Source organism: Sprattus sprattus (assembly GCF_963457725.1).
Source record: "Sprattus sprattus genome assembly, chromosome: 11".
Classification (NCBI taxonomy): Eukaryota; Metazoa; Chordata; class Actinopteri; order Clupeiformes; family Clupeidae; genus Sprattus; species Sprattus sprattus.
This window is the reverse complement of record NC_137909.1, coordinates 973,470-999,175: the sequence shown is the minus strand read 5'-3', so window position 1 is coordinate 999,175 and position 25,706 is coordinate 973,470. Positions and strand designations below refer to the sequence as shown.

Sequence of the window (25,706 nt, the reverse complement as noted above, 5' to 3'; positions counted from 1 at the left end):
TTTTTGGGGATATAATGTTATATAATTCAGGCTAGGAATAATATATTTACAAATCCCTCTATAAATGTCTTCATAATATAGTTGGGTACAAGACTGGAAAGTTTGGTGTATATAGGGTGAACTGAAGTGGAGATTTTTCCCTTGGAGTATGACAAAAAACTCATTTTGAGAAAATCGCATTTAAAGATTCAAGTAAGTGTCAAGCCATACCACGTGATGCGTCTGAACTAGGGATGCACCGATACCGATACCAGTATCGGGTATCGGGTCGATACTTCGTTAAAATACTCGTACTCGTACTCGTTTTAAATTACCGATACCAAAAACCGATACCCAGTGTTGCGTCTTAACGCGTGTGTTTTCTTCTCCTCTACTGTCTATGCCTGCCAGGTGTGAGGGCGCCGAGTTGCATAGAGGCCGAGAGCGGTATTGCAGACAGATAAGTTGAGGTTGAACTTGCAGTTTAAATCAATTCAATAACAGCTTGGATACGATGTGTGGAGGTGGCTTGCGTAAGCTAACGGTTTCGCTAGAGATTTTAAACTTAACACGTACGACCTCCAGTAAAGGTAAGTGCTATCTTCGGCTATTTTATGTTTTGCAGTTAACTTAGAACTGCTGTTACATAGGCAAAGTGTAGGGGCTAGCCTACTGTCTGTCTTTAGCGACGCTGCGCCTAAAACATTTTATTGCCATTTGCTACGGTTGATTGACGGGGACGGGAATGTATTTGTTTTCTCCTCTTTTACCCGGACGCATTTAGGTCTCGAAAGGAGGACATGTGAGGGTAAAAGAGGACGTCTGCCTTGTCTTGTGTTTCAGGAATCTTGTTGACTTGCTAGTTTGTCATAAACACCCGCTAGCAAGTAGCCGCTAGCAAGACATCCCGTTAGCGATGTTAGCAAGGTTGTTTTAACACTCTTGGACATTGATGCTAGTATTACGTTTTTTTTTTTCGTTTTTCCGCCTGATGCTAATATTAAGTGCTCTTGCGTTAACTTATTTGCAATGTTATTGTGATAGCTATGTTGGCTAGGTTGCAAACAACTTCCCTAACACAGTCACATATCAGGCAAGTGTCAATTTGGCTGCAAGAACGTAGCCCAGTTCATTGTCAACATTAAACTCTAGTAAGAAATCGCTATACCGTTGTGCTGCCTTAACGGCAATTTGGACTCATTTTAAGATAAATTATGATAGGAGTAAGGCACAGTGTAAGATCTGCACTGTTACAGTGTCGAGGGGCGAAAAGGAAAGTACTTCGTTTGACACAAGCAATTTGATTAAACATCTGAAGACGCACCATAGTGCTAAGCACACAAAGTTCACTCATGCCAGTGGCGCAAGAGACCAAAGCAACCAATCTTTACTGACGTCTTTCAAAAGAAAAAAACGCGCACGCACACAGACATAGAGAGAGAGAGAGAGAAGGGGAGGAAGAGAGTTGTTGATCCTTTTGTAACTGAACTGTGCTCATGTTCTTATTCAGGATAGTTCTGTTCACTTTTTGTTAAGCAGACTGTGTTGTTAACTATGCAGCAAATTAAATTGCCATCTGTCTATATTTACATTTTGTCTAATGTGATGATATTGACTCTTTTTTTTGTTGTTTAAACCAGAAGGCTCTGTTTATTTTTGGCTTGGGATAGCCTTCTGTTAATGTTGTACTATAGGCTTGACATAACCTGCAGAGGATAAAATAAAATCTTTCATGGAAACCAAATCTTGGAAGTATCGGTATCGGTACTCGGTATCGGCAAGTACACAAATAAAAATACTCGTACTCGTATCGGTTTGTAAAAAAGTTGTATCGGTGCATCGCTAGTCTGAACGAATCACGTTATCAGAAACCACCGCAAACCAATGAAATTGCGTCCTTAGGTTTAAAGCCCCGTTTTTACTAACATCATTGGTTACTGCTGGAAAGGAAATGTCCTTATTTGGATAACATAGCGTTGTGTGGGAGTTCCAGAGCTTTTCAATGATACCAAGCATGACAGGCATCACCCTGTAAGCAAAATGACGTCCCCTAGACGTCCCGTAATGGTCTCTCTGAACGTTCTAAAAACGTAAATGTGTATGGTTCCCGTGACAACTTTAGGACGTTTTGCACGACGTTCCCAGACTGTCCCGAGGACGTTGCGGTGACAACTGGGAAACGTTTTCTATAGGTCCTGGGGACGTTATGCAGGACGTTGCAAGCTCCTCCCGAGGGCATTGTGGTTACGTCTGGGGAACGTGTTTCTATAGGTCCTGGGGACGTTCTGCAGGAAGTTGCAAGAACGTCCTGAGGGCATTGTGGTGACATCTACAAAACCTATTTTAGACGTCCTGGGTACGTTATTCAAGGATGCACCGCGGACGTAGCAGGCACGACCGTTTTTGCTGAGCTAAATGAAGAAAATAAAATAATAATAGATCGCGGAGCCGTCATTTTGCTTACAGTGCGCACACACACACAAGTTCATTTATATTACACATTTCATATGATATGCATAGACACAGACACACACGATTACAAACTTGATTGCGGGCATGGGAATTGAACCGTAAACCTTCCTATTACTAAACGAGATCGCTACCTACTGTCCTAACACTGTCTGATTACTATAGTGCCACTTTAACAGGTTTATCACAGTGTGAGACAGCCAACAAACTTAGTCTTTTTTTCCGAGGGTTTGAGGAAAAGCATATTGTAGCAATCTCAGTCACTACGCATTGAGGGTTTTCCGTAATGATTCCTTTTTTAATTAACATCCATGGCACATCACGGACGTGCGGGCAGGGAGGCAGAATAACTAGCCAAACTAAGAATGATGAAATAAAATAAATATGAATGCTTCTGTACTGATCTGTGCTATAAATGTAATGTCTGCATGATTCCAATACAATGCATACATAGGAAGGTGACCAAGTGTCTAGCTTTAACATATTGAGCTTTCCACAGGCCTTCAAAGATGGTGCAACAGAACGAAGAGCTCACCGGTCAAATTGTCTGATTGGAATTTCTTTAAAAATCCCGTCTCGCAAACACAATTTTGACAACAATCCTAATATTACGTAAGGCCTATAAAGCAAACGTGCACTGCCCTTATTATGTTTAAAAGGAACAGGCTAATCTGCCGTTAGAAAGTTATTTAACAACACGCATATGCTGCATTTTAAAGCGCAAACCCTCGGTTTCAAACGAGGAGCGAACTGAGTGAGAAGGATCCAACATGGCCAAGCAGACTAGCCTTAAAAGCTTTTTTTCAGAGGCCAAAAACATCTGATGAGGGTAAACCTTCTGACGAGGATGAACCTGTAATACCTGCAGTGTTGCGCGTTTCCTTTTATTACCGTGCGTGAGCGCGCTGGAAGAGCCGAGAGCGGTATTGCAGACAGAGATTTTGAAAAATTATAGCACTCGCCTCATATTGAAAATTGGAGCTGTGAACGTAGTTCAAAATTATGAATTATCAACAATGAACTGAGCAAGTTCATGTAGAAAGTGAACTTTCCAAACACTGAATACCTGAAGCCCTAGATGTTCGAACAGCATCACCAAAGAAAAAGCTGAAATGTCGGGCGTTTATGTCGTTATGGAGTGACAAGTTCTCTTGGCTCAGGTGCGAGGTAATTGATAGTCACAGTAAAATGTGCAAAGGATTCACAAGAGGGTCGAATAATTTAAGAATCTCTGCTCTCATTGAACAGAGCAATGACCATGTTGCGGCGCTCATTTTAACGCCACAGCAGGTTGCGCTTAAAGGCCACTTATTGACGCGCATCAGACATAAATGTTTTTGTTTCCCATTGTAAACTTAGGAAAATAAACATGTTGCATTCTAAACTACCTGATTATGTTATTATTTAAGCTATGCAGGCCGTCAGTTTTCTTCAATGGGCTAATTTAGAAGCAGAAATAGGCTAGATATTTGGCCGGCTTATCATTAAAATGTCGGGCAAATGAAAATCATTTTTCTCTAGCGGAACTTCTGGTTCAGAGAGGACCATCAGAGGACCAAATAAGAACGGTCCCTAAAAGTCCGTTTTAAGGCTCATGCGAACGTCACGCAGAGGACCTGCAGGTAAAGGTTACGGGACGTTTTTAAATGACGTCCTGGGGATGTGTGCTGAGTTACCAAATTATAACGTTCCTTAATAGTCCGTTTTAAGGCTCATGCGAACGTCACGCAGAGGACCTGCAGGTAAAGGTTACGGGACGTTTTTAAATGACGTCCTGGGGATGTCTGCTGAGTTACCAAATTATAACGTTCCTTAATAGTCCGTTTTAAGGCTCATGCGAACGTCACGCAGAGGACCTGCAGGTAAAGGTTACGGGACGTTTTTAAATGACGTCCTGGGGACGTGTGCTGAGTGACCAAATTATAACGTTCCTTAATAGTAAGTTTTAAGGCTCATGCGAACGTCACGCAGAGGACCTGCAGGTAAAGGTTACGGGACGTTTTTAAATGACGTCCTGGGGACGTGTGCTGAGTGACCAAATTATAACGTTCCTTAATAGTCCGTTTTAAGGCTCATGCGAACGTCACGCAGAGGACCTGCAGGTAAAGGTTACGGGACGTTTTTAAATGACGTCCTGGGGACGTGTGCTAAGTGACCAAATTATAACGTTCCTTAATAGTCCGTTTTAAGGCTCATGCGAACGTCACGCAGAGGACCTGCAGGTAAAGGTTATGGGGACGTTTTTAAATGACGTCCTGGGGACGTGTGCTGAGTGACCAAATTATAACGTTCCTTAATAGTCCGTTTTAAGGCTCATGCGAACGTTACGCAGAGGACCTGCAGGTAAAGGTTATGGGGACGTTTTTAAATGACGTCCTGGGGAGGTGTGCTGACAGACCAATTTATAAGGTTCCCTAAAAGTCCGATTTAAGACTCATGCGAACGTCACAGAAGGACCAAACGTAGACTTGCTACGAACGTCAAAAACGTTCTGGTAACGTCCTCTAGCGAACGTTGTGGCGGGGACCAATTGGGGACGATTGGGGACCTTGCGAATGTCCTGTTAACGTCCTGGGGACGTTCCCTGTTTGCGGGGCAGAAAGCCGATAGACTGCGTTACGTTAGAATGCAAACTTTCCAGGAAACCTAGGAGAATGCTGATGCCGCGAACAGACAGAATGTGAATAAATATACACATTAATGTTTAATTAGGATATTTTCTTTATGCTAGTATGAAAGATTACATGTTTAGGGAGTGAACTAGCTCAAAATCTCAAAATTGACCACTGCTGAAAAAAACGATGTTTTTGCCTGCCGTGTCTCGCCTTAATTAAACACTAAAAGGTTGAAGACTAACACTACTGAAATAGTTTATAACTAAAAGGTTATACACTAGGTTGAAGACCAACACTACTGAAATAGCGTATACTAGGGGTATAAATCTCTCATGACAAAAACGATTCGATTCGTATCTCGATACATGGGCACGACACGATACAAGAAAAGATGCATGTTGATAAAAAAACGATTCAGTACGATTCGATGCGATGCGATTCGATGTGATGCGATGCCGTTCAATTATTGAAAACACTAAGTCAAACATCCGAACCTGCAAAAAGTAATTTCAAGGAGGTATTCCCCCCCTAGGCCTACGTATTTCTGTTGTGGTCCCTAAAAGTTATAAAAGCATAATATCATTCTATAGGCTATAGCCCTATGCAATTATTTGTGAATTATGTTTAAATATGTAGATACTTTTACTATTTATTATATGCCGCTAATACTATCCTATTTATGTTGACTGTTTTTATTTGTATTCCATTGCAACTTTAAAAGTGTAAGGAGCTTGTTGTTTTCATGTAGCCCTGGCAACTAGCGGGCATGAATAATATGCACATGAAATGAAACTTGTTGAACTCACCTCAACATGTCTTTTACAGTCATTTAACCCACCATGGGCAATGCTGAAATCACTGTTACAGATTAACCCTTGTTTGGTATTCATTTTTTTGTTACACAGAAGGTATTGTGGGTCCGCTAGATTTTTGGGTGTTTAATCAGTACAATCAAACAATTTTATTGGTAAAATACTCAACGGATGTTGTGGCATCACAGTGGGCCAGCTTGTAGTGGGGTGTGGCATTTTCCTGGAGGACTGGCTGCCACACCACAAGATGGCCGCCAGTCAAACTACATCCACCACCATGCAGCAGAACTTCACCAGGTGTAGGTGCTTCAGGCACCTAATTGATGAAGGAGCCTTTAAGACAGGTGGTGCCTGTTGTGTGGGAGAGACGCGAGAGAGCCAGAGAGAACAGAGCGCACCTGACGTGCGTTTGGAGCGTGCGTAGAGAAGCGCTTAGTAAAGCGCCACAGGAAGGGAGAAGGATAAGCCCAAGCCTAAATAGACCGGACTGACCCCTGGAAGCTGACTGACTGAGGGAAGTAAATTGGAGTTTAGGTTAATTTGGAAACCCTGAAGGAAAAGGGAAAAAGAACATTTTGTGTTTTGGACTTTTAAGTTAGGTTTGAAGAACTTTTGCCTGTGTTTGAAGAAATCCCTGAGTTGTACCTGTTTTGAGTGAAAACCTGAATTAAAAACCATCTTTTTACTGCCAGTTGTGACTGATTCCTCAGTTAGCTACACTGCCCACCCTGCAACCTGTTACACATGGTGGAGAATGCGGGCAGGGACAAAACGGGCCTAAGTGTGGACGAGTGGCAGAGAAGACGGTGAAGGTTTGGCTCAACTTTCAAGCAGACATACAGGACAGGAATACAGCCTTCACGCAGAGGAGCACCAACCAAAATGGAGGAACTGGTGAGGATGCTGGTGGAGAGCCAGGTGGCCCAGCTTGAGACCAGTAGAGCCTTACTGCAGATGCGGCTGAAGGACAACCCAACTGAAGCTGACCTACAGGAGGCTGCAAAGAAGAACGCCCGGTCTGGTGAGTTGTTTGCGAGAGCCGAGGAGAGGCTAGCCAAGATACGCAGCGCTGGAGCGTTTAACGAGCTGACCGCCACAGTGCAGCTTCCAGAAGAGGTGTTCCAGATCCAACAAGGGGCCGAAGAGAAGACGGTGAGAGAAATGCCTTCTGCCGTGATTGAAGTGGTGCAGCCTGAAGCTGATGGTTACCAGCCGCATGGAGAGGCAGCTAAGACTGCCCAGGTCTGGGAGGCTCTGCCGGAGTTTTCCAGAGAAGTGGCGGCACCGCTGGCCAGCATCAAAACGCTGGGGGTCCTAGGTGCAGATGATGATGACGAAGGTGGCGATGACTATAATGATCATGATGATGAAGATGTCAGTGATGAAGAGGTCGGTGATGTCTGTATCGAAGATGATGAAGGTGGTAAATATGATGATGACGAAGGTCACGAAGAAGGTGACGAAGACGGTGAAGACAACGGCGATGAAGATGACGATGGTGATAAAGGGGATGAAGAGGATGTTGATGATGAAGATGCCGAGATAGAGGGGGATGATGAAGATACTCCTGGTGAGAACAAAGCAGGTGAAGGTGCTGCCAAGATTAGCCTGGTGACACCAGCCTACGTATTTCCGCCTGAATTGATTTCAAGCTCATACTCAGTCTGGCCCAGCCCCATTGACAATCGTTTCCAGAACTCAAAATTTTGCCGGACCAATCAGCGAACAGTTCAGAGCTGTGACGCAAAACTCGCCTTGCCGAGTTGCATGTAGTCCAGCCGAGTTTGTAGTTTAACAGTATAGCAAAAATGGCTACGGAGGAAGAGACACGAAAAGCTATCGGAGAAGTTGTCTCAACTCTCGAGAACATCAGAAAATTAAAAGGAGAACAAGAGTATTTTCTTGTAAGTTTTATGATTGGAAAGGACGTCGTAGCTCTTCTCCCAACTGGCTTTGGGAAGAGTTTAATCTACCGAATGCTTACTAAACGTTGCTGATTGGTTAAGGGAACTCCAATGATTTTAAACCTCAAGATAAGCACCCGCCCATCTCGGAAACCAAAATGCATTGGGTTGGCCCAGACTGACTGACGGAATAAAATGGAGTCACAGTCTGGTAACGGCCAGGCTATGCCAAGATAGCCCCTGCTCAAGAAGAGTTGGTGGAAGACCACAACGGTGACAAGGCAGATGACCCAGAGGACAGTGCAGAAAAGGAGAAGAAGGAGAAACAGAGTGAAAAAGAGGCAAACAGCAGGGTGAGTAGATGGGTTCTAAACCACCTGTTTAATGTCTCTGTCGTTCACAGGCCAGAATGGCGCCATGGAGAAGCAGTTGGTTAATATGGTTAATATTTGCCCTTTAGCTTTGTTATTTCACATTTATGAATTTAAGTGCTACCCGTTTTTTTTTTTTTTTTTTTTTCTTGTCCATGTTTTACACCCCCTGCTTGAGGCATTATAATCCATGATGATCTCTGGTTTTTGATGCTCCAGGCCAGAGATGCTCCCAGCCGTGTGCAGTGTACTCATGAGTACAACATTCTTGCCTTTCTTTGGCACATAGGATACCAGGGATGTGTCAACCGTGTACACAAATTTAGAAAAGTTGACAGGCCTGTTCTTTGTAGGCAGCAGTTAGGGTGGGAGCTCAGACCTCCTTATTGTTCCCACCATGGTCAGCTCCTGTCCCAGCTTGTAGGATGTAAAAAGAAATTAGCATGTGAGGTTGTGTACACTGAGTCCCTGAGCCATGTCCAGGACAACTCTCATTCCTTGATTTTTCTCAGGGTGTCCTCATCAGGTTACCCTACGTAGACTTGTAAGTTCATTCGGGCGATTTCGGGCGAAATAAGAATCACCCCAGACCTCTCTCATTAACTCCCATTTTCAATCCATTTTTTTCACAAAACAGAGCTCTCAATACATTCTCTATGGCTTCCGGGAGGGCTCGCCCCTCCATGTCGTGTCATAACTAATGGACGATCCATTCAACAGGTTTCTACAAAGGGAGGGAAATTGGAACGAAAAAAAAAACACGGTTGTGAAGTGGCTAACGCGATCTGTATTTCTTTATACCACTGTCACTTTTCATAGGTGTCACAGTGTGAACTAACTATGAATTATTTTTTATGTGATGACTTATTTTGCTTTTGTAAGCCAATACTTTCAAGATCAATCAATAAATATCATTGGTTTTGACGTTTGTTGCCCCCTTCTTTATGTTGTTAGTGGACATATCATGTGTCCTGTTCAGCTATGTTACATCATACAACATTTGAGAAGTGTGGATAATGAAAAAGTGGGATCATTTAATGTGGAGCCACATCATGTTTGCTTATGAAGGCTCCTGAATGTAACTGACTTCCTTAGCGTTCCACCTGTAACTTTCTACTCTAGCTATGTAGACAGAGGGGGAATATTACTGTTGTTGCTGCCAATAGTGGACAAAAAGGTATTGCTGTATGAGTAAATCGGCTAACTTAATGTACCTACTGAATGGGTCGCTTTAATCATTATCAAAATAATTGCCCCCCCTGAGAATTTTTTCAGGAGCCGCCACTGCTAGGTTGTACACTAACATTACTGAAATAGCTTATACACTTAAAGGTTATACACTAGGTTGTACACTAACATTACTGAAATAGCTTATACACTTAAAGGTTATACACTAGGTTGCAGGGGCGGCTCGTCCATAAGGGCGATTAGGGAGTCGGGAGTAAATTAAATTTCCTTGTAAATTGCTCTGGATTAAAGCGTCTGCTGAACGGCTAAACACTACTGTTGAGGGCCTTTGAGGGCTCTCCCGTATCTTGCAGGGATAGGACTTCCTGGATTTCAAGAATTATGTAATAGGGTATTCTGTGGATTCAATTAAAGGAGGGGTCTGAGGAATTGGTTCTTCAGTGGGGTGGAGGGTGGGTGGGGCATGTGGGGGCTCTGGTCCCTGGCACAGTTTGATCTCAACATGCCATATCATGACCATTTCATAAATGTGCTTCATTAATCTGGCACAGAGTTTGATCTCAACATGCTATATCATGACCATTTCATAAATGTGCTTCATTAATCTGGCACAGAGTTTGATCTCAACATGCCATATCATGACCATTTCATAAATGTGCTTCATTAATCTGGCACAGAGTTTGATCTTAACATGCTATATCATGACCATTTCATAAATGTGCTACATTAATCTGGCACAGAGTTTGATCTCAACATGCCATATCATGACCATTTCATAAATATGCTTCATTAATCTGGCACACAGTTTGATCTTAACATGCCATATCATGACCATTTCATAAATATGCTACATTCATCTACGCCATGATTCAACTTTCAGCACAGATTCTACCCTGGAACTGAGAGATCCTTAACCATGGTGAGGCCCAATTTGCTGTTTTTTGGGCTCAATGCCCCAGCAGGCCACTGCAATGAATGGGAATGCTAATCCATCAGCCACTCCAAGTCTATATAACACTTCCACGTTCACAGAGAGCTCCACTGCCACCCACAGCCTCCAGCATTACCTCCTCAGTATTGAGAACAACAGCTTGTATTGTACATTGGTATATATTAATAATAAACTTTATTACAGGCTCAAGGCCCACATGGGAGATGAACAATACATAAAATCAATAAATTACATATAAATATACATTCATAAATGCATATAAATACACAAGGAAAGAAGGGCTAAAAAAGGCACTTATGCCAGTGTTCCCAGATCTTAGATGTGTACTTGACAGAGCTGCGGCCAGGGTCTGTCATCAGATCAATTAATACATTTGAAGAGCGGTCTAGCCGACACATAAACTTAAAAGTAAGGTTCCTCAGCAAGGCCATGAAGGTGGTAAGACCCATATTACAAAACAGCTGACTGGCTCTAGTACTCCTGGGTTTTTTCAGGAGTATCCTAAGACAGTCATTATAGGCTACTTTCAATTTACGCAAGCTCTCCTTCTTGTAATTCACCCAGAGTGGAGCTGTATAGAGAGGGGTGCAGTAGGCTCTAAACAAATTAATTTTAACATCATATGTACAGTGGTGGAATTTTCTAACCAACATGTTAGCTTGGACATAGAGCAATCTCCTCTGTCTAAACATGTCAGCATCATCCTCCAATGTGTCTGTGATAATGTGCCCTAAGTATTTGGTACTATTGGACACCCCCAGAGCTTGCCCAGAAAGATGAAAGGCAGGAAACTTAATTTCCATGTCCTCCTTAGTTCTACAGACCATTACCACACTCTTCTTCTTTATATTCAAGATGGCGGCGCGTGTAGACGCAGCGACCACCCACGCTCCCGAAAATGCGGTGTTTTGTTTATTTAATAAGTGTTTGTCCGAGAGTTTGTCGTGTTCGTCTCGTCTGTATGCGTTGGATTACAAGTACAGTCAACAGGCTCTGCTAAACATCTGTAAGAGCAACAATAACCACGTGTTGGACACTACAACAGAGAAAACAATCAAGGAGCTCGGACTACTTTGCCAGCCCTGGACTACACCGGACCCACACCGGACTACAGCCCCGATCAGGAGACGTCGAAAGCGGTGTGCGAGAGTGCAGAAGAGGGGCAAGCGCGGAGGGATCCGAGCCAGGCTAGCGGCTAGCCCAACTCGCCCAGCCATACCATCCATCATCATGGCCAACGTAAGATTCCTGGACAACAAAATGGACCACATACAACTGCTGAGATCAGCGAACCGGACAGTGAGTAACTGCTGTGTGCTTGTCTTCACTGAAACATGGCTAAATGACAACATCCCCGACTCTGCTGTACATCTTGAGCGTTTAACATGCTATCGAGCGGACAGAGCCCAGGTTAACGGGTGTAAACAACGCGGTGGAGGAGTCTGTGTTTACATTCGTGACGCGTGGTGCCAGGACGTTGTGGTAGTATGCAGACACTGTTCACCACTGGCGGAGTTTATGATCATGAAGTGCCGTCCTTTCTACCTGCCGAGGGAATTTACTGCGGTTTGATAATCGCTGTTTATATCCCTCCAACCTCCAGCAGCAGTGACAGGAATGCGGCACTCTTTGAATTATATAAGGCCATCAGTGAACAACAGACAGCACACCCAGATGGATTCACCATCGTCGCTGGAGACTTTAATAATGCCAATCTTAAAACACTACTCCCAAAACTTCACCAGCATGTTAATTTCCCAACAAGGGAGAAAAACACCTTGGACTTGGTTTACACCTCACACAAAGGTGCATACAAAGCCTCCCCCTCCCCCACATCGGACTTTCCGACCACATCACTGTTATGCTAATGCCAGCATATCGGCCCAGAGTGAGAGTGGAAAAACCGGTTCGGAAAGAGATTTCAGTGTGGCCGGAGGGATCAATGAGTGCTCTTCAAGACTGTCTTGCGACAACAGACTGGGACATGTTCAAGCAAGCAGCCACTCACAACAACCTCATTGACAATGAGGAGCTCACAGACACTGTTTGCTCTTACATCCGCAAATGCACAGATGATGTGACCCACACACAAAGACCATCATCACTCGGGCTAACAAGAAGCCATGGCTGACAGGAGCTGTCCATCAGCTGCTGAGGGCCAGGGACAAAGCCTTCAGAGCCGGGGATAGGATTGGCCTAAGAACAGCGAGAGCCAGCCTGTCCCGTGGCATCAAAACAGCGAAACAGGACTTCACAAAAAAGATTACAAGCCACTTCAAGGACAGCAGAGACACGTGCAGCCTGTGGCAGGGCATCCAGACCATCACGGATTACAAGCCTGCATCACAGACCTGCGACGACAACATCTCTCTGCTCAACGACCTCAACAGCTTCTTTGCAAGGTTTGAAGCAACCAACAACACAAGCCCACAGAAAACTCCACCCCCCCCCCCACGACCAGGCTCTGTGCCTGTCTGCAGAAAGTGTGAAGAGGGCACTCTCCACTATCAACCCCCGAAAGCAACAGGCCCAGACAACATACCAGGCCGTGTACTGAGGGACTGCACAGAGGAGCTTAAGGATATCTTCACAGATATCTTCAACACTTCTCTGAGTCAAGCTGCTGTTCCATCACATTTCAAGACCTCCATCATCATACCTGTACCAAAGAAACCGGCTCCATCCTGATTCAATGACTATCGCACTGTGGCACTTACCCCCATCATAATGAAGTGCTTTGAACGGCTAGTCATGTCACACATCAAGTCCATCCTCCCCCCCACCCTGGACCCCTTTCAGTTTGCATACCGGGCCAAACGTTCCACAGAGGACGCAATCTGCTCTGCTCTCCACCCAACCCTCACCCACCTGGAAAAAGCAGACTCACATGTGAGAATGCTTTTCATAGACTTCAGTTCAGCTTTTAACACCATAATCCCACAACAACTCATCTGTAAACTGGACCAGCTGGGGCTCAACACCTCCCTTTGCAATTGGGTGTTGGACTTCCTCAGCGAGTGGCCACAAGCAGTACGAGTCGGCAACAACATCTCGAGCAGCATCACACTGAGCACAAGGGCCCCACAAGGCTGTGTGCTCAGTCCCCTGCTCTTCACCCTGCTGACTCACGACTGCCCACCTACCTACAGCACCAATTTACATGGTAAAGTTTGCGGACGATACTACTCTGGTGGGTCTCATCACCAAGAACGATGAGACCTACTACAGGAAGGAGGTCAACCTCTTGACCACGTGGTGCAGAGACAACAACCTCCTGCTGAATGTCAGCAAAACAAAGGAGATTGTGGTTGACTTCAGGAGAAGACACACTGAACACCCACCACTGACCATCGATGGTGCTGCTGTGGAGCGAGTGAGCAGCACCAAATTCCTGGGGGTGCACATCAGTGAGGACTTCTCCTGGGCCACCAACTCTGCATCACTGGCGAAGAAAGCCCAGCGGCGCCTCTACTTCCTCCGCAAGCTCAAGAAAGCAAAAGCTCCCACTCCCATCCTGAACACATTCTACAGGGGCACCATTGAAATCATCCTGTCAATCTGCATCACTGTGTGGGGCAGTAGCTGTACTGAACACAGCAGAAAAGCACTGCCACGCGTGGTGAACACAGCTGCTAGGATCATTGGTGCCTCACTCCCTTCCTTGCAAAACACATACACCACCCGCCTCACCCGGAAAGCCACCTCGATTTCGAGGGACACCAGCCACCCCGCACACAGCCTTTTCAGCCTCCTACCCTCTGGAAGAAGGTATAGGACCCTCCGTTGCCGCACCACCAGACTCAGCAATAGCTTCATCCACCAAGTTGTCGGGAAGCTAAATTCTTCTCACTCCCCCCAGCCATATCCGACAGTCTGACAACAGGCTGAAATCCCCCCCCCTCCAAAAATCACTCAGCACTCTGAAACAAACTGTCTCTGCACTTTATCACTTTTTATCACTTATCACTTTTACCTCTTTTAACTTGCACTGCTAATGTACAACACTTCATACAGCTGCCATTACCAATTGCAAACAAAACCTCACTTTTAAGTAATAAAACCGATGCTGCTGTACGTTTATCTGTATGTTCTATTTAGTGATATGTTATGTTAAGTTATGTAATGTCTTGTCTGTATACTGTATACTACTTAGCTCTAATAAATGTTTATCTGTTGATATTATTTTTTGCATCAAATGCAAATAAAGTCATAAATCTTATAAAATGCAGTTTTCTGGATTTTTTTGTTGATATTCTGTTTCTCACTGTTAAAATACACCTACCATTAAAATTCTAGATCACACATTTCTTTGCAAGTCGGCAGGGGTTCAAATACTTATTTTCCCCACTGTATACTATGTCCATCGACCAAATGCTGTCTGTGTACAACCCCTGTTCTTTCCCTTCCCCTTCTGCCACACAACCCTCCCCCTTCCCACTTTCCCCCCTTCCTATCTCCACCCGGCCCACCTCAAGCAGATGGGTCCCCCCTTATGTGCCGTGGTTCTGCCTAAGGTTTCTTCCTGCCTAACAGGGAGTTGTTCTTTGCCCCTGTTGCCACTGTGCATGCATTAAGGGGGTTCAGGCTCTGGGCTCTGTAAAGTGCCTAGAGGCAATTGTATTGTTATGGCGCTATATCAATAAAATTGAATTGAATTTAATTTAATTTAATTTATTTTAATTTAATTCTGCTCGAATGTTTTCCTCCGTCAAAACTTTCAGAAGTTTTAGCATTCCGATTGCCATTGACATTCAGAAAGACAGCTAACTCAAAACAACTGGACATGGGATTTACCAAGTGGGCTTCTTAGGTAGTGAAACAAAAGAAAAAAATACCGTATAGTTTACAAAACAGTGGAATTAAAAGTCTTCTGAATGAACTGACGGTGCATTTCTGTACAGGGTTAAGTCAGTGATTGTGCATATGTACATATGTGTGTGCCAGTGCACTTACCCCATAATAGAGGTTTTTGGCCAGAGTGTGAATAAGGATCATTTTGCCGGTAGCGGCTGCCCCGTACAGGCAGATGGAGGCGTAGAAGTGGTTGTACCAGAACATGGACCGGCCCAACAGAGTCACTAGCAGCGCTACAATTAGCACTGACAAAAGAGTCGCCAGCCAGCTGAGCAGCGTCACACCAACCGCAATCACCAGATCCTGGACATATCGACCCCCTACACACACATAGATAACTTATAAGTGATAAATAAATGTAACGATATTTAATAGTCATAAATAACAAAACCTTTGTTACTGATGGTAAAACAGAATACCCGCAAGCCTGAAACTTTCTTTCTGTTAAGCCCCGTCACCAGCTTCATTCATTCATTCATATATTGAAAGATCTCATCACCTACCCATATTTCTGTGCAGCATGTACTTCTTCCCAAAGTAAAATAATGTTGCCATGGTAGCCATGCAGTTGATGATGGTGCCAACACGAGCTGGATATGCCACCACAACCACGCCCAGTAGGTCAAAAAACACCATGTTTCCGTGGCGATACTCAGAAGCATCAGCCAACTTCTCGGACATGACCAGGTGCTTAAGTACGCCTAGAATGTTGTCCCCTGAGGAGGAGACACACACAAATAGATACACATGTTAATGACAAGTTTAAAACATGTCAGATGCATTAAATACACATCATATACAAAGACACTTGTGATGAACATCTCACTCATAACTTAAGCTACATGTAATGCACTCATGCCAGACACATACAAAATATACAGAAATTGTACTGAGGTAATGTTCTTTTCTTGTGATACAGGAGAAAGAGTAATGAGAAAAATTGACAAAATGATGGGTTTATTAATGAAGTACAAACCTGTTGAAAATGAAGACGAAAAGGTTGCAAACCCAAGAACAATACGAAATTAAAATCAATCTGTAAACGTGTTGTGGAAAACGACACCAGTTCCTTGCTGAAACAGTTTGATGTCGATAGCTTATACAGGGTGCAGCAAGAGACACGTTTTGCGGCTGTCCCCAGCCAGTTGAGCCAGTTATTGATTCAAGTTAAAGTTTAAGTCCAAGTGTTTTATTTGTCACATACAACAAATGTAGTGAAATGTGAAAGGGTCTACGCTCCACACTGCGCAAAAATAAATAAATATCAAATTAATTAAGATGAAATTTTAATGTAAATAAAGTCTAAACTTAAAATGAATACATTTAAATAAGTGTTGAATTAAAAATTTGAATTCAAGTGTCTCACTGCCTGTGGATAAAAACTCCTTTCGAGTCTCTCAGTCCTTGAGTTAAGACTTTGTATGCGTCTACCCGACGGCAACAGGGTGAAGAGCCTGGCATTGGCGTGTGTGTCATCCCTCATGATGTTTTTTGCCTTGTGGTAGATATCATTCACGTTGGGTAGGGACGCTCTGATAGTCCGCCAGTTATTGAGCCAGTTATCCTGACACCCGTACTATCCTGTAGAACTACAATTTCAATGCACCATGTCAGCCAATATAACTAAACATAAGTTATCAAAACAAAACAACTAAATTCCCATACACCATGCCTCTCCCTCTCCCTTTTCGTATCTTTCCATATGATATTATGATAAGTATTAATACATGTACTAATCAAGTGACAATATTAACTCATCTTAATTGACCCTTCCGCGACCACTCCCCAAAACGGTAACTGATCAATCATAGCATAGCAACGGTTACTAAGCTCGGGACCTCAGTCAAGCGAGCCATTTTGATGAATGGAAGTCAATGAGAGAGATGTCTGCTCGAGAAGAGAAAATGAAACGTTGCGCTTATGGAGTGTGTAATTCTGACAGCCGATATCCAAAAAGGCTGGAGGGAGGGGTAACATTTTATCCCTTCCCGAAACCCAAGACCCAGAGAGAGAAATGCCTGCTGTGGATCAAACAATGTGGACGACCCCCCCATCAGCTGAATGTCAGCAACGTAAACAGAAGCACCTACGTTTGTTCCAAGAAGCTATGTCGCTAAAATCTGCCCACTGTATCGAAAACGTGAGAAAACCCTTGCTTAAAATACGATTCAGTTTTACCATCTTACATGTTTGCGTAGCGGCGACTGTGTAGATAATAGAACACATAAACATAGCTGGAATGAACCTGTTAGCCTTAGCATTTGTCTGTCTACAAACACGGCATGTAATGTCGTGGTTGTAGCCTATATAAGCATATTGCAGACCCTTTTGCCTGCTTCGATCTGAGATCTTGCCGTTTTTCCAAAAAATGCTTGTGATTTCTTTGGGTAGAGCTGAAATTGACACGGTTGAAAACATGTTGCCACGCCATTCATACCAATGCTGAGAACCTGGGAAACGTGAATGCTTGACTGATATAGCAACCGTTGCTGAGGGGGGCGGAGTTTGCGGAAGGGTCCATTGTTTACCAAAATGTATCTCTTTATTGGTTTATCAAATTGGTGTTTTCTAACCAAATTTTCTTGCGAAGGCTTGCGAACATCTTTTCTCATCACCATCCAAGCTCTACCCATTCAATTTGTCTCTTTCTTCCCCTCCTAATCTAGACTGTCTCCACTGTGGGATGCTGCTGTAGTCTCTCCACCTGATTTACTTGCAGAAACCTGCCTACACCTACCCATTCCCAACACACAGTCATGCATTAATTCAACCCCGCTCATGATATATCTGCATACTCTGTGCTAGCCTATTTACCCGTAATGTAAATAATTGCCACCATCACCATAGTTTTTCTGTTTCATTGCTCCACTTACCCTTGAAATCGTAACTTTATGAGCACATTATTCATTTTGTATGCATCATGAATATACCATCTTATGTTTGTATGTACCATGTGCATTTGCCATCTGTATGCTAACATTCTTGTCGTGCTACATGTATGAATTCATCTACCATGTTTCTGATTCTCTCCCCTCCCTTCACTTCTGCCCACTCTCCTTTTTCTGTCTCTACCTTTCTACCTGGCCGGCTGCACGCAGAAGCAAGACCACTGCCAGATATTCATGCTGACACAAATCATGAGACAGAAAGAGGATACTGCATTTGCTGCATTTTGAACAGAATTGATGACTAAGCAGGCAGGTCCATTTCAAGGAAGCAAAGGAGATTTGAAGGCCAATGTGGTTAATGTTTGGAAGACACAAATTGATGGCACTTTGTAATGAGCATTAAGTCTGAGGACACCTTCTTTTGCCTCGAAGAGCACTGAGAACAGACAAATAATGCATTGCTGAGTCCTATGTACTATTTTGCCCTTTATAAAAACATGAAATTGACCTTTGCAGTGAGAAATCAAAATAGGTAAATGAGTAAACACAGCAGAAGCATTTCACTCTGGTTTGGACAATGAAACACACCGTAAACACATGTTTGCAATTAGAAGTTTCATTATTCACTGATCAAAGTGATCTGGTATTGGCTACAAATCACAATGCATTGGTCGGTGCTAATTTGGGTTTGCATGTTGATTGTTGTTGTATGTAGATTTGATACATTACAGATATATAGATTCCATACATTAAGGTTCTTCCTGATGTGCTGAGAGAATACTGATTACTCTAGACCTGAAGTAAGTACCAGAGACAGTGGGAGGCCCAAACAGTAACCATGAAATGACCATCAGAAACACAGCTTCACATTGTCTTCCTTTTTTCCCCCTTAACCCCCCTTTTGGGATCGATCCAAAACCACATAGCGGTAGTTGCACTACACACACACACACACACACACACACACACACACACACACACACACATACACCACAGAGAGAGAGACAGTGTCAATAACAAAACAATGTTATCAACAGCCATGAAAGGCTCCTTGTCTACCGTACACAATAAATCTCTTCTACCGAGTGTGTTATTTAAGGCGATCTCAGCACAGAGTGCATTGCTACCTTTCCCAGCAAACATAGTTTGGCTCTCAACACAGACATAGCCTATCAATGCCACACATAGCTCCTACAGCTGGAGTTAAAAGGTCATGTGGATTTCATTTGAGTTTCTCTTTGTGCTGCGATGTGCATAGACTGCATGAGAAATAAATAATAAAAATAAAAATTATAATAACAATAATTATAATAAATATAGAAATAAAGGATGAGACCACACCATGATGGTGGGGTGATGTTAGGACAATGTGATGCTTAGACAGAGCAGAGCACATACAGCTGATACTCGTGTACAAAAAAACAGATACAGCTACATCCTCTTCCACACTCATTAACCAAAGCTCTGTCACCTGCTCTCTGGATGGAGTCTGTCAGGATGCGGTCTGGTGTATCATATTTGGTGTGGTAGATGAAGCCATTCTCAATGAAAGCCAGATCTATGCCTGAGGACAAGAACGGATCTCAGTAAAACATGAAACAGAACTGGGTTACAGGACTATGAAAGGTCAGCTTTGACACTGAATGAGTGCTCATTTATACCTGGGATATGGCCAAAGTCCCTGTAGATGCGGAAGTCTGTATCAGAAGGAATCACTCCACTCTGAAACACCTCCTGCCCGACCACAGAGGCAAAAGGGTGCTTGGCAGCGTGGACATAGGCTTGCACTAGCCAAGGGTTCTCTGGCCCTGTGAGGTTCAAAGGCATGGTTAGGTCAGGTTCATAAACTGCTTTAGTTGTATAAAGCCTCAGGTCTATGAAAGCATATGCTTCATTTGCAAATACAACTGTGTGTTGATTATGTCATAGGCATACAGAGAGAGCAGAGACGAGTGGAACAGGGCTTAATGCTTGTCTGATTTAAAGGCTGAAATTCTAGCAACCAGCAAAGGTGCTCAAACTGTATCCGGTTTCAAATCTAAACTTGAGATTAGCCAGTCAGATGTTTAAATATGTCACTACATGTCACAAAATATGCAAACTGTGGTGCGTCTTGCACAAAACGATTTTGATCAGACTGACCGAAATTTGGCTCTTGAAGGTGATTAACCCTTGCGGTGCGAACACGTGCCACCGTTGCGACGGAAGCGAAATTCTAAATCCCATTCATTTCTGTTGGGAGGCATTCCATTGTGACGTACGCCAGCGATTTAGGTGAAGCAAGCGACAAAAGTTGGGGAAAGTGTAATCGTATGCAAATGAGTAGTGATTTTCGCCGGCAGCGGCCAATCAGATTGTTTGGTGTTGTCTGACTGTTTGAAAATTGCAGGACTATGGCGTCGTTCGGTCGTTTAAGGGCTTGTTGTGGTTCCTGGTACATTACATATTTAATCCTGGGCTTACTTTAACAGAATGACAGTTTTGATATGAAGACAAGGGACTAGATAGCCTCTAGCTGGCTAGCCTGCTAACTAGCTCACTAGTCCAGTCTGTTATGCTATTTCCACACGCTACGCCATGCCCACTCAAAGCGATGGAAGCATTTCACGTCGCTAGCATGAGTTTTCACTCTGAAATTATAAATATGTAGTAATAAAACCACACACACTTTCTGAACGCTAAACACACATATGTATAGCTAACACCTTTGTTTAAAAGGTTCACAGTTCAAAAGTCTCGGTCCGAAATCTTTACAATGTTTTTTTTGTACAAATTCTAAGCACTTCTGAATTAAGGTTTTTGTAAGAGTGTGTTTGCACTTTGTTATACTGCATCCCTTTCACTCTCATGTTATTTTTGCTGAGGTCTTCTAGAATATAATCATATATGCCACTTGTGCATCAATACTTTTAGTTAGGGGAAATATACAAAAACATCAAGGCATGTGACACTTCCTAAAAATCCAAACAGGCCTCGGCCCCTAAGGGTAAAGACCTTTTGCATGGTATAAAACAGACTTTGCCCAGTAATCAAATTAATGTTTGCTTGCTTGCAAGTGGGCAGGCATAGCGCGTTGCAACTTGCATTACGCAAACCACCAACCAGTCAACTTCTTTCTCATACATTTAGACATACATTTGACTCAACTTATAGATTATAATTTATATATATAGACATACAGTGCCCTCCACAAATATTGGCACCCCTAGTGAATGTGACCAAAACAGGCTATGAAAAAATATATCTTTGCTGTTTATCCTCTTGGTCTTTCATTAAAAAAAATCACAAAAATCTTACCTTTTCATTGAAGTATGCTTATTGAAAGAATTCGTTTTTTGACATTACATAAAATATTTTTCTCCAAAACATGGGTGCCACAATTATTGGCACCCCTAGAAAATCTTATAATAAAAATCTAACTGAAGTATATAACCAGTCATGTTTTACATTTTTTAATTCACCTGTTTGATTAGGAACTCTTAAGTGGTCAACCCCTGCTTCACAGGGGTATAAATATGAGGGGACACAGGCCAAATACCCTTGGTCATTCATCAAGTTGGGAAAGACAAAATAACACAGTGTCGAAGTGTGACAAAAAGTTGTTAAGCTGCTGAAATCGGATATAGGGATATAAGAAAATATCTAAATACTTGGAAATACCCATTTCCACAATCAGGGAAATAGTTAAGAAGATTAAAGCAACAGGAGATGTATGAAATCAGCCTGGAAGAGGACCTGTCTGTAAATTGACCCCACGCACCGTGAGGAGGATGGTTCGACTGGCAAAATAATCTCCAAGGATCAGAGCTTGAGAATTGTAGAGGTTAGTTGAGTCCTGGGGTCAGAAAGTCTCCAAAACTACCATCAGACGCCACCTACATCACCACAAGTTGTTTTAAAGGGGTGCCAGAATAAAGCCTCTGCTGTCAATCGACAACAAACTAAAGTGCCTACAGTTTGCCAAATGTAAGTCAGAGTCTTTTATTATAGAGTTATATGTTCAGATGAGACAAAAATAAAACTTTTTTGCAACAAACATCAAAGGTAGGTTTGGCGTTTGACAGAAAGATAGCCATACCTCATACCCATTGTGAAGTATGGTGACGGATCTTTGATGTTGTGGGGCTGTTTTTCTTCCAAAGGCCCTCAACATCTTGTTAGGATACCTGGTATCATGGACTCCATCAAATACCAACAGATATTAAATGAAAACCAAACAACCCCCCTCTAGGAAGCTTAAAATGGGCCGTGGTTGGACCTTCCAGCAGGACAATGATCCGAAGCACACCTCAAAATCAACACAAAAATGGTTCACCGACAGCGAAATAAAGGTTTTGCCATGGCCATCACAGTCCCCAGACCTAAACCCCATAGCACATTTGTGGGAAGAGCTGAAGCCAAATCTACAAGTGTTGGCCTCAGAATCGGAAGGATCTGGAGAGATACTGTATGTAAAAATGGTCTCAGATCCCGTGCCATGTGTTAACCAACCTCATCACGCATTATAGGAGAAGACTCAGAGCTGTTATCTTGGCAAAGGGAGGCTGCTCAAAACATTAAATTAAGGGGTGTCAATAATTGTGGCACACCTGTTTTGAAGAATAATACGATGTAAAAAAAAAAAAGATTTCTTTCAATAATTTTACTTCAATGAAAAGGTTAGAATTTTGTGAATATTTTGAGTGAAAGACCAAGAGGCTAAACAGCAAAGACATATTTTTTCATAGCCTGTTTTCGTCACATTCACTACAGGTGCCAATATTTGTGGAGGGCACTGTACATCTGAGAGGCAAAAACAATGACGCACCAAATTGATCCGAATAAAACAAAGTATCCCCAGTTTGACATACCTGTCTGAAAGACCACTTCCTTGCCACCCACACCTGCAGCCTCAAGGTTAATAAAAGCTCGTACTTTCTCAGCCCAGGGGTGCTGGGTGATGAAACCATGACTTGCCTGAAGAGGAGACAGAGAAAAAAGACAGAAAGATAAGTGGAAAGCAAGGTAGAGGAATATATGCCTATCTGATCAGATTGCATTATCAAACAGGAGTTTTCTGAAACTTGAACTTGTTTCAAAGACTCTGGACCTTATTTTGAGGGCAAAAACAGCTAGTGGATATGGCCTATTCTGTCCAGGCAGGTTGTCTAAACTCTGGTGATAAACAAAACCACGCCTTTATTTTGTAAAAGCATTTAACAGTGTGTATGCATCTTTCATTTTCCCCAGATGTTTTATCCACTTGTACTCCGGGCATTTCATGACATACCGCCTATCTTGTATTTCAATGTAAGTGACTTCAAACAAGGACTGATGCCGGTCATTGTCTCTGTGTTGAGGCCAACCCATATTATTTTTACAGGTTAAAGCATGCGTTGTCTGGGTCATGATAATACACACTGAGTCACACTACAGTATGTTTACACACACCTGCAGAACATTCTCCTCGGCCCCGTTAAAGAGGAACACGACCCCGTGCAGCAGGGGAGTGGACAGGTTAGCAAGGGAGTGGAGAACCTCCAGCATGACTGCACAGCTCACAGCGTCATCACTTGCTCCTGAAACATGCCAACACACACACAGTCAACTGTCAACAAACTAAAAACACATACACAGAGCCACAGTGTCTGAAATGAAAACACAAACATACTTTAACAAAAGAAGTGTGATTTACTTGAACAACACCTTGGGCTGTGCCTCCTTGGGCTATGTGCTCTTTATTTTGCTTAGCCAGATGTATATTAACATATCGGTGCTTTGGAACAATTAGAGCATTAATGGCATTTTCAATTTCTAATTAAGTACAAGAAAATGCAGATGTTAGGGGTGGATCTTACCATAAATAGACATTGTTTATTTTCAATGCGCCTCGAGTTCACATTTTTAATGAGTTGTCTGAAGACTGAACTCTCGTCACATTAGTGCCGATGTCATGCCTAGCAAGTCTAGTTCTAGTTGACATTAGTTTTCGTTGTTGGAGTGAAAAGACTGAATATGCACAAATAATTTGCGTGTAAGCTAAGCTTAGCAAAACAAAGTTCGGCCGATGTTGAGACTAATAAGGTTACACTTCTACACCAGTACATTGAGAAGAACCCTTGGTATTTGCAGTTATTGTTGATTATTTGTGACCCACCAAGGCAAAACCCAGAATAATGCGGGAGAGAGATATTTAATGCATCACATTCTAAGATACCCAATGGTAAATATTTGATTTAATTTTGCCTGACAATGCCAAACTTTCAAAATAGAGCCGAATTTGGTGAATAGAGAACTATACATATTTCCATTATTGTCAAAATTAAGGAACAGCAGTTACCCATCATTAATCTCTCCTCTTCCTTTTTGTCCGCTTTCTCCTTTGCCTCTCTTTTTATGCCTGCGTTAACTATCCTGATCCTTTACTTAACAGTTATTATGTTATTTTTAACTTGCTTTGCATGCACTGGTATTTCCTTCAGAAAATGCACATTAGAGACACAGGGCACATTATTAATTGAATTCATTTTAGATTTTAGAAACTTATGTTTAATTGATACTTTTTGTACAATTTGATGCATATTGGAGATGCCACTGAAAATGAGTGATATAGACTTTGAAGTCCCGGTGATCCCAGGGTTTGGAGTCAAGTGAGAAAGGAGCAACATGGGTAACTGCTGATATTTGAGAATATTCTTACGCGTCCCTAAAATAACAAATCTCACTGACACAGCCGTGTGGGTGACCTGGCAACAGTGGTTCAGAAGGCTGAGCCTATGTTGGGTACGAACTGGAGACCTCGGCCATATAATGATGTGGGGTTAATTAATCCCCAGCACCACGGAGCATCCTTAATCGGTTCGGTTGAATTTCAAAGTCAAACAGTTGTCAAACGGTCAAACAGTTGTTTACGTTTTTATTGTAGTGCTACTTTTGTGCCAAGGTTTTGTTTAGTCCCTCTTCATGGCGTCATAAACATACGTACACATTTTCATGAGGATTGGACATTCACAGTGGTAATTATAACCTGCTGGATTTCGATTGGCTGCTGGCAGGGCTTTGCTTAAGATATGAAAGCAATATTTTGAGAAAAGTTAGACAATCTCACTATTACCAATGGTTCCAAATTTGAACCTTTTCAAAAAAAATTGTCATAGAAAAACAAGCATTTTTTAGTTGTAGAGCCTCCCACTGGTAGGAGGTACTACACTGCTCAAAAAAATTAAAGGAACACTTTGAAAACACATCAGATCTCATTGTGAAAAAAAAATATTTTGGATATCTATACTGATATGGACAGTTTAATGTCTTAGGAACAAAAGGATGCCACATCTTTGATGGAAATAAAAGTTTTCAGCCTACAGAGGACTCAATTTTATAGACACACCAAAAATCATAGTGAAAAAGTGATGTGGCAGGCTAGTCCATTTTGCCAAAATTCAATTTCTGCAACTCAAAATGCTTCTCGATATCTTGTGTGGCCCCCACGTGCTTGTATGCATGCTTGACAACGTCGCAGCATGCTCCTAATGAGGCAACGGATGGTGTCTTGTGGGATGTCCTCCCAGATCTGTCTAAGGGCATCAGTGAGCTCCTGCAAAGTCTGAGGAGCAACCTGGCGCCGTCTGATGGACCGAAACATAATGTCCCAGAGGTGTTCCATCAGGTTTAGGTCAGGTGATCGTGAGGGCCATT

At 42.8% G+C, this 25,706-nt stretch overlaps 1 protein-coding gene across 1 annotated transcript in view; it reads right to left on the bottom strand.

The window, feature by feature from the left end:
- ermp1 (endoplasmic reticulum metallopeptidase 1) overlaps nt 1-25,706 on the bottom strand; it is a gene marked incomplete at its 5' end in the record, with an annotated part of 73,900 nt that overhangs the window by 30,689 nt on the left and 17,505 nt on the right. The window contains 6 exons of the mRNA XM_080847261.1: nt 15,244-15,464; nt 15,648-15,860; nt 19,504-19,596; nt 19,694-19,840; nt 22,883-22,988; nt 23,463-23,590. Coding sequence (XP_080703387.1) covers nt 15,244-15,464; nt 15,648-15,860; nt 19,504-19,596; nt 19,694-19,840; nt 22,883-22,988; nt 23,463-23,590 — 908 coding nt within the window. The remainder of the gene's footprint in view (nt 1-15,243; nt 15,465-15,647; nt 15,861-19,503; nt 19,597-19,693; nt 19,841-22,882; nt 22,989-23,462; nt 23,591-25,706) is intronic.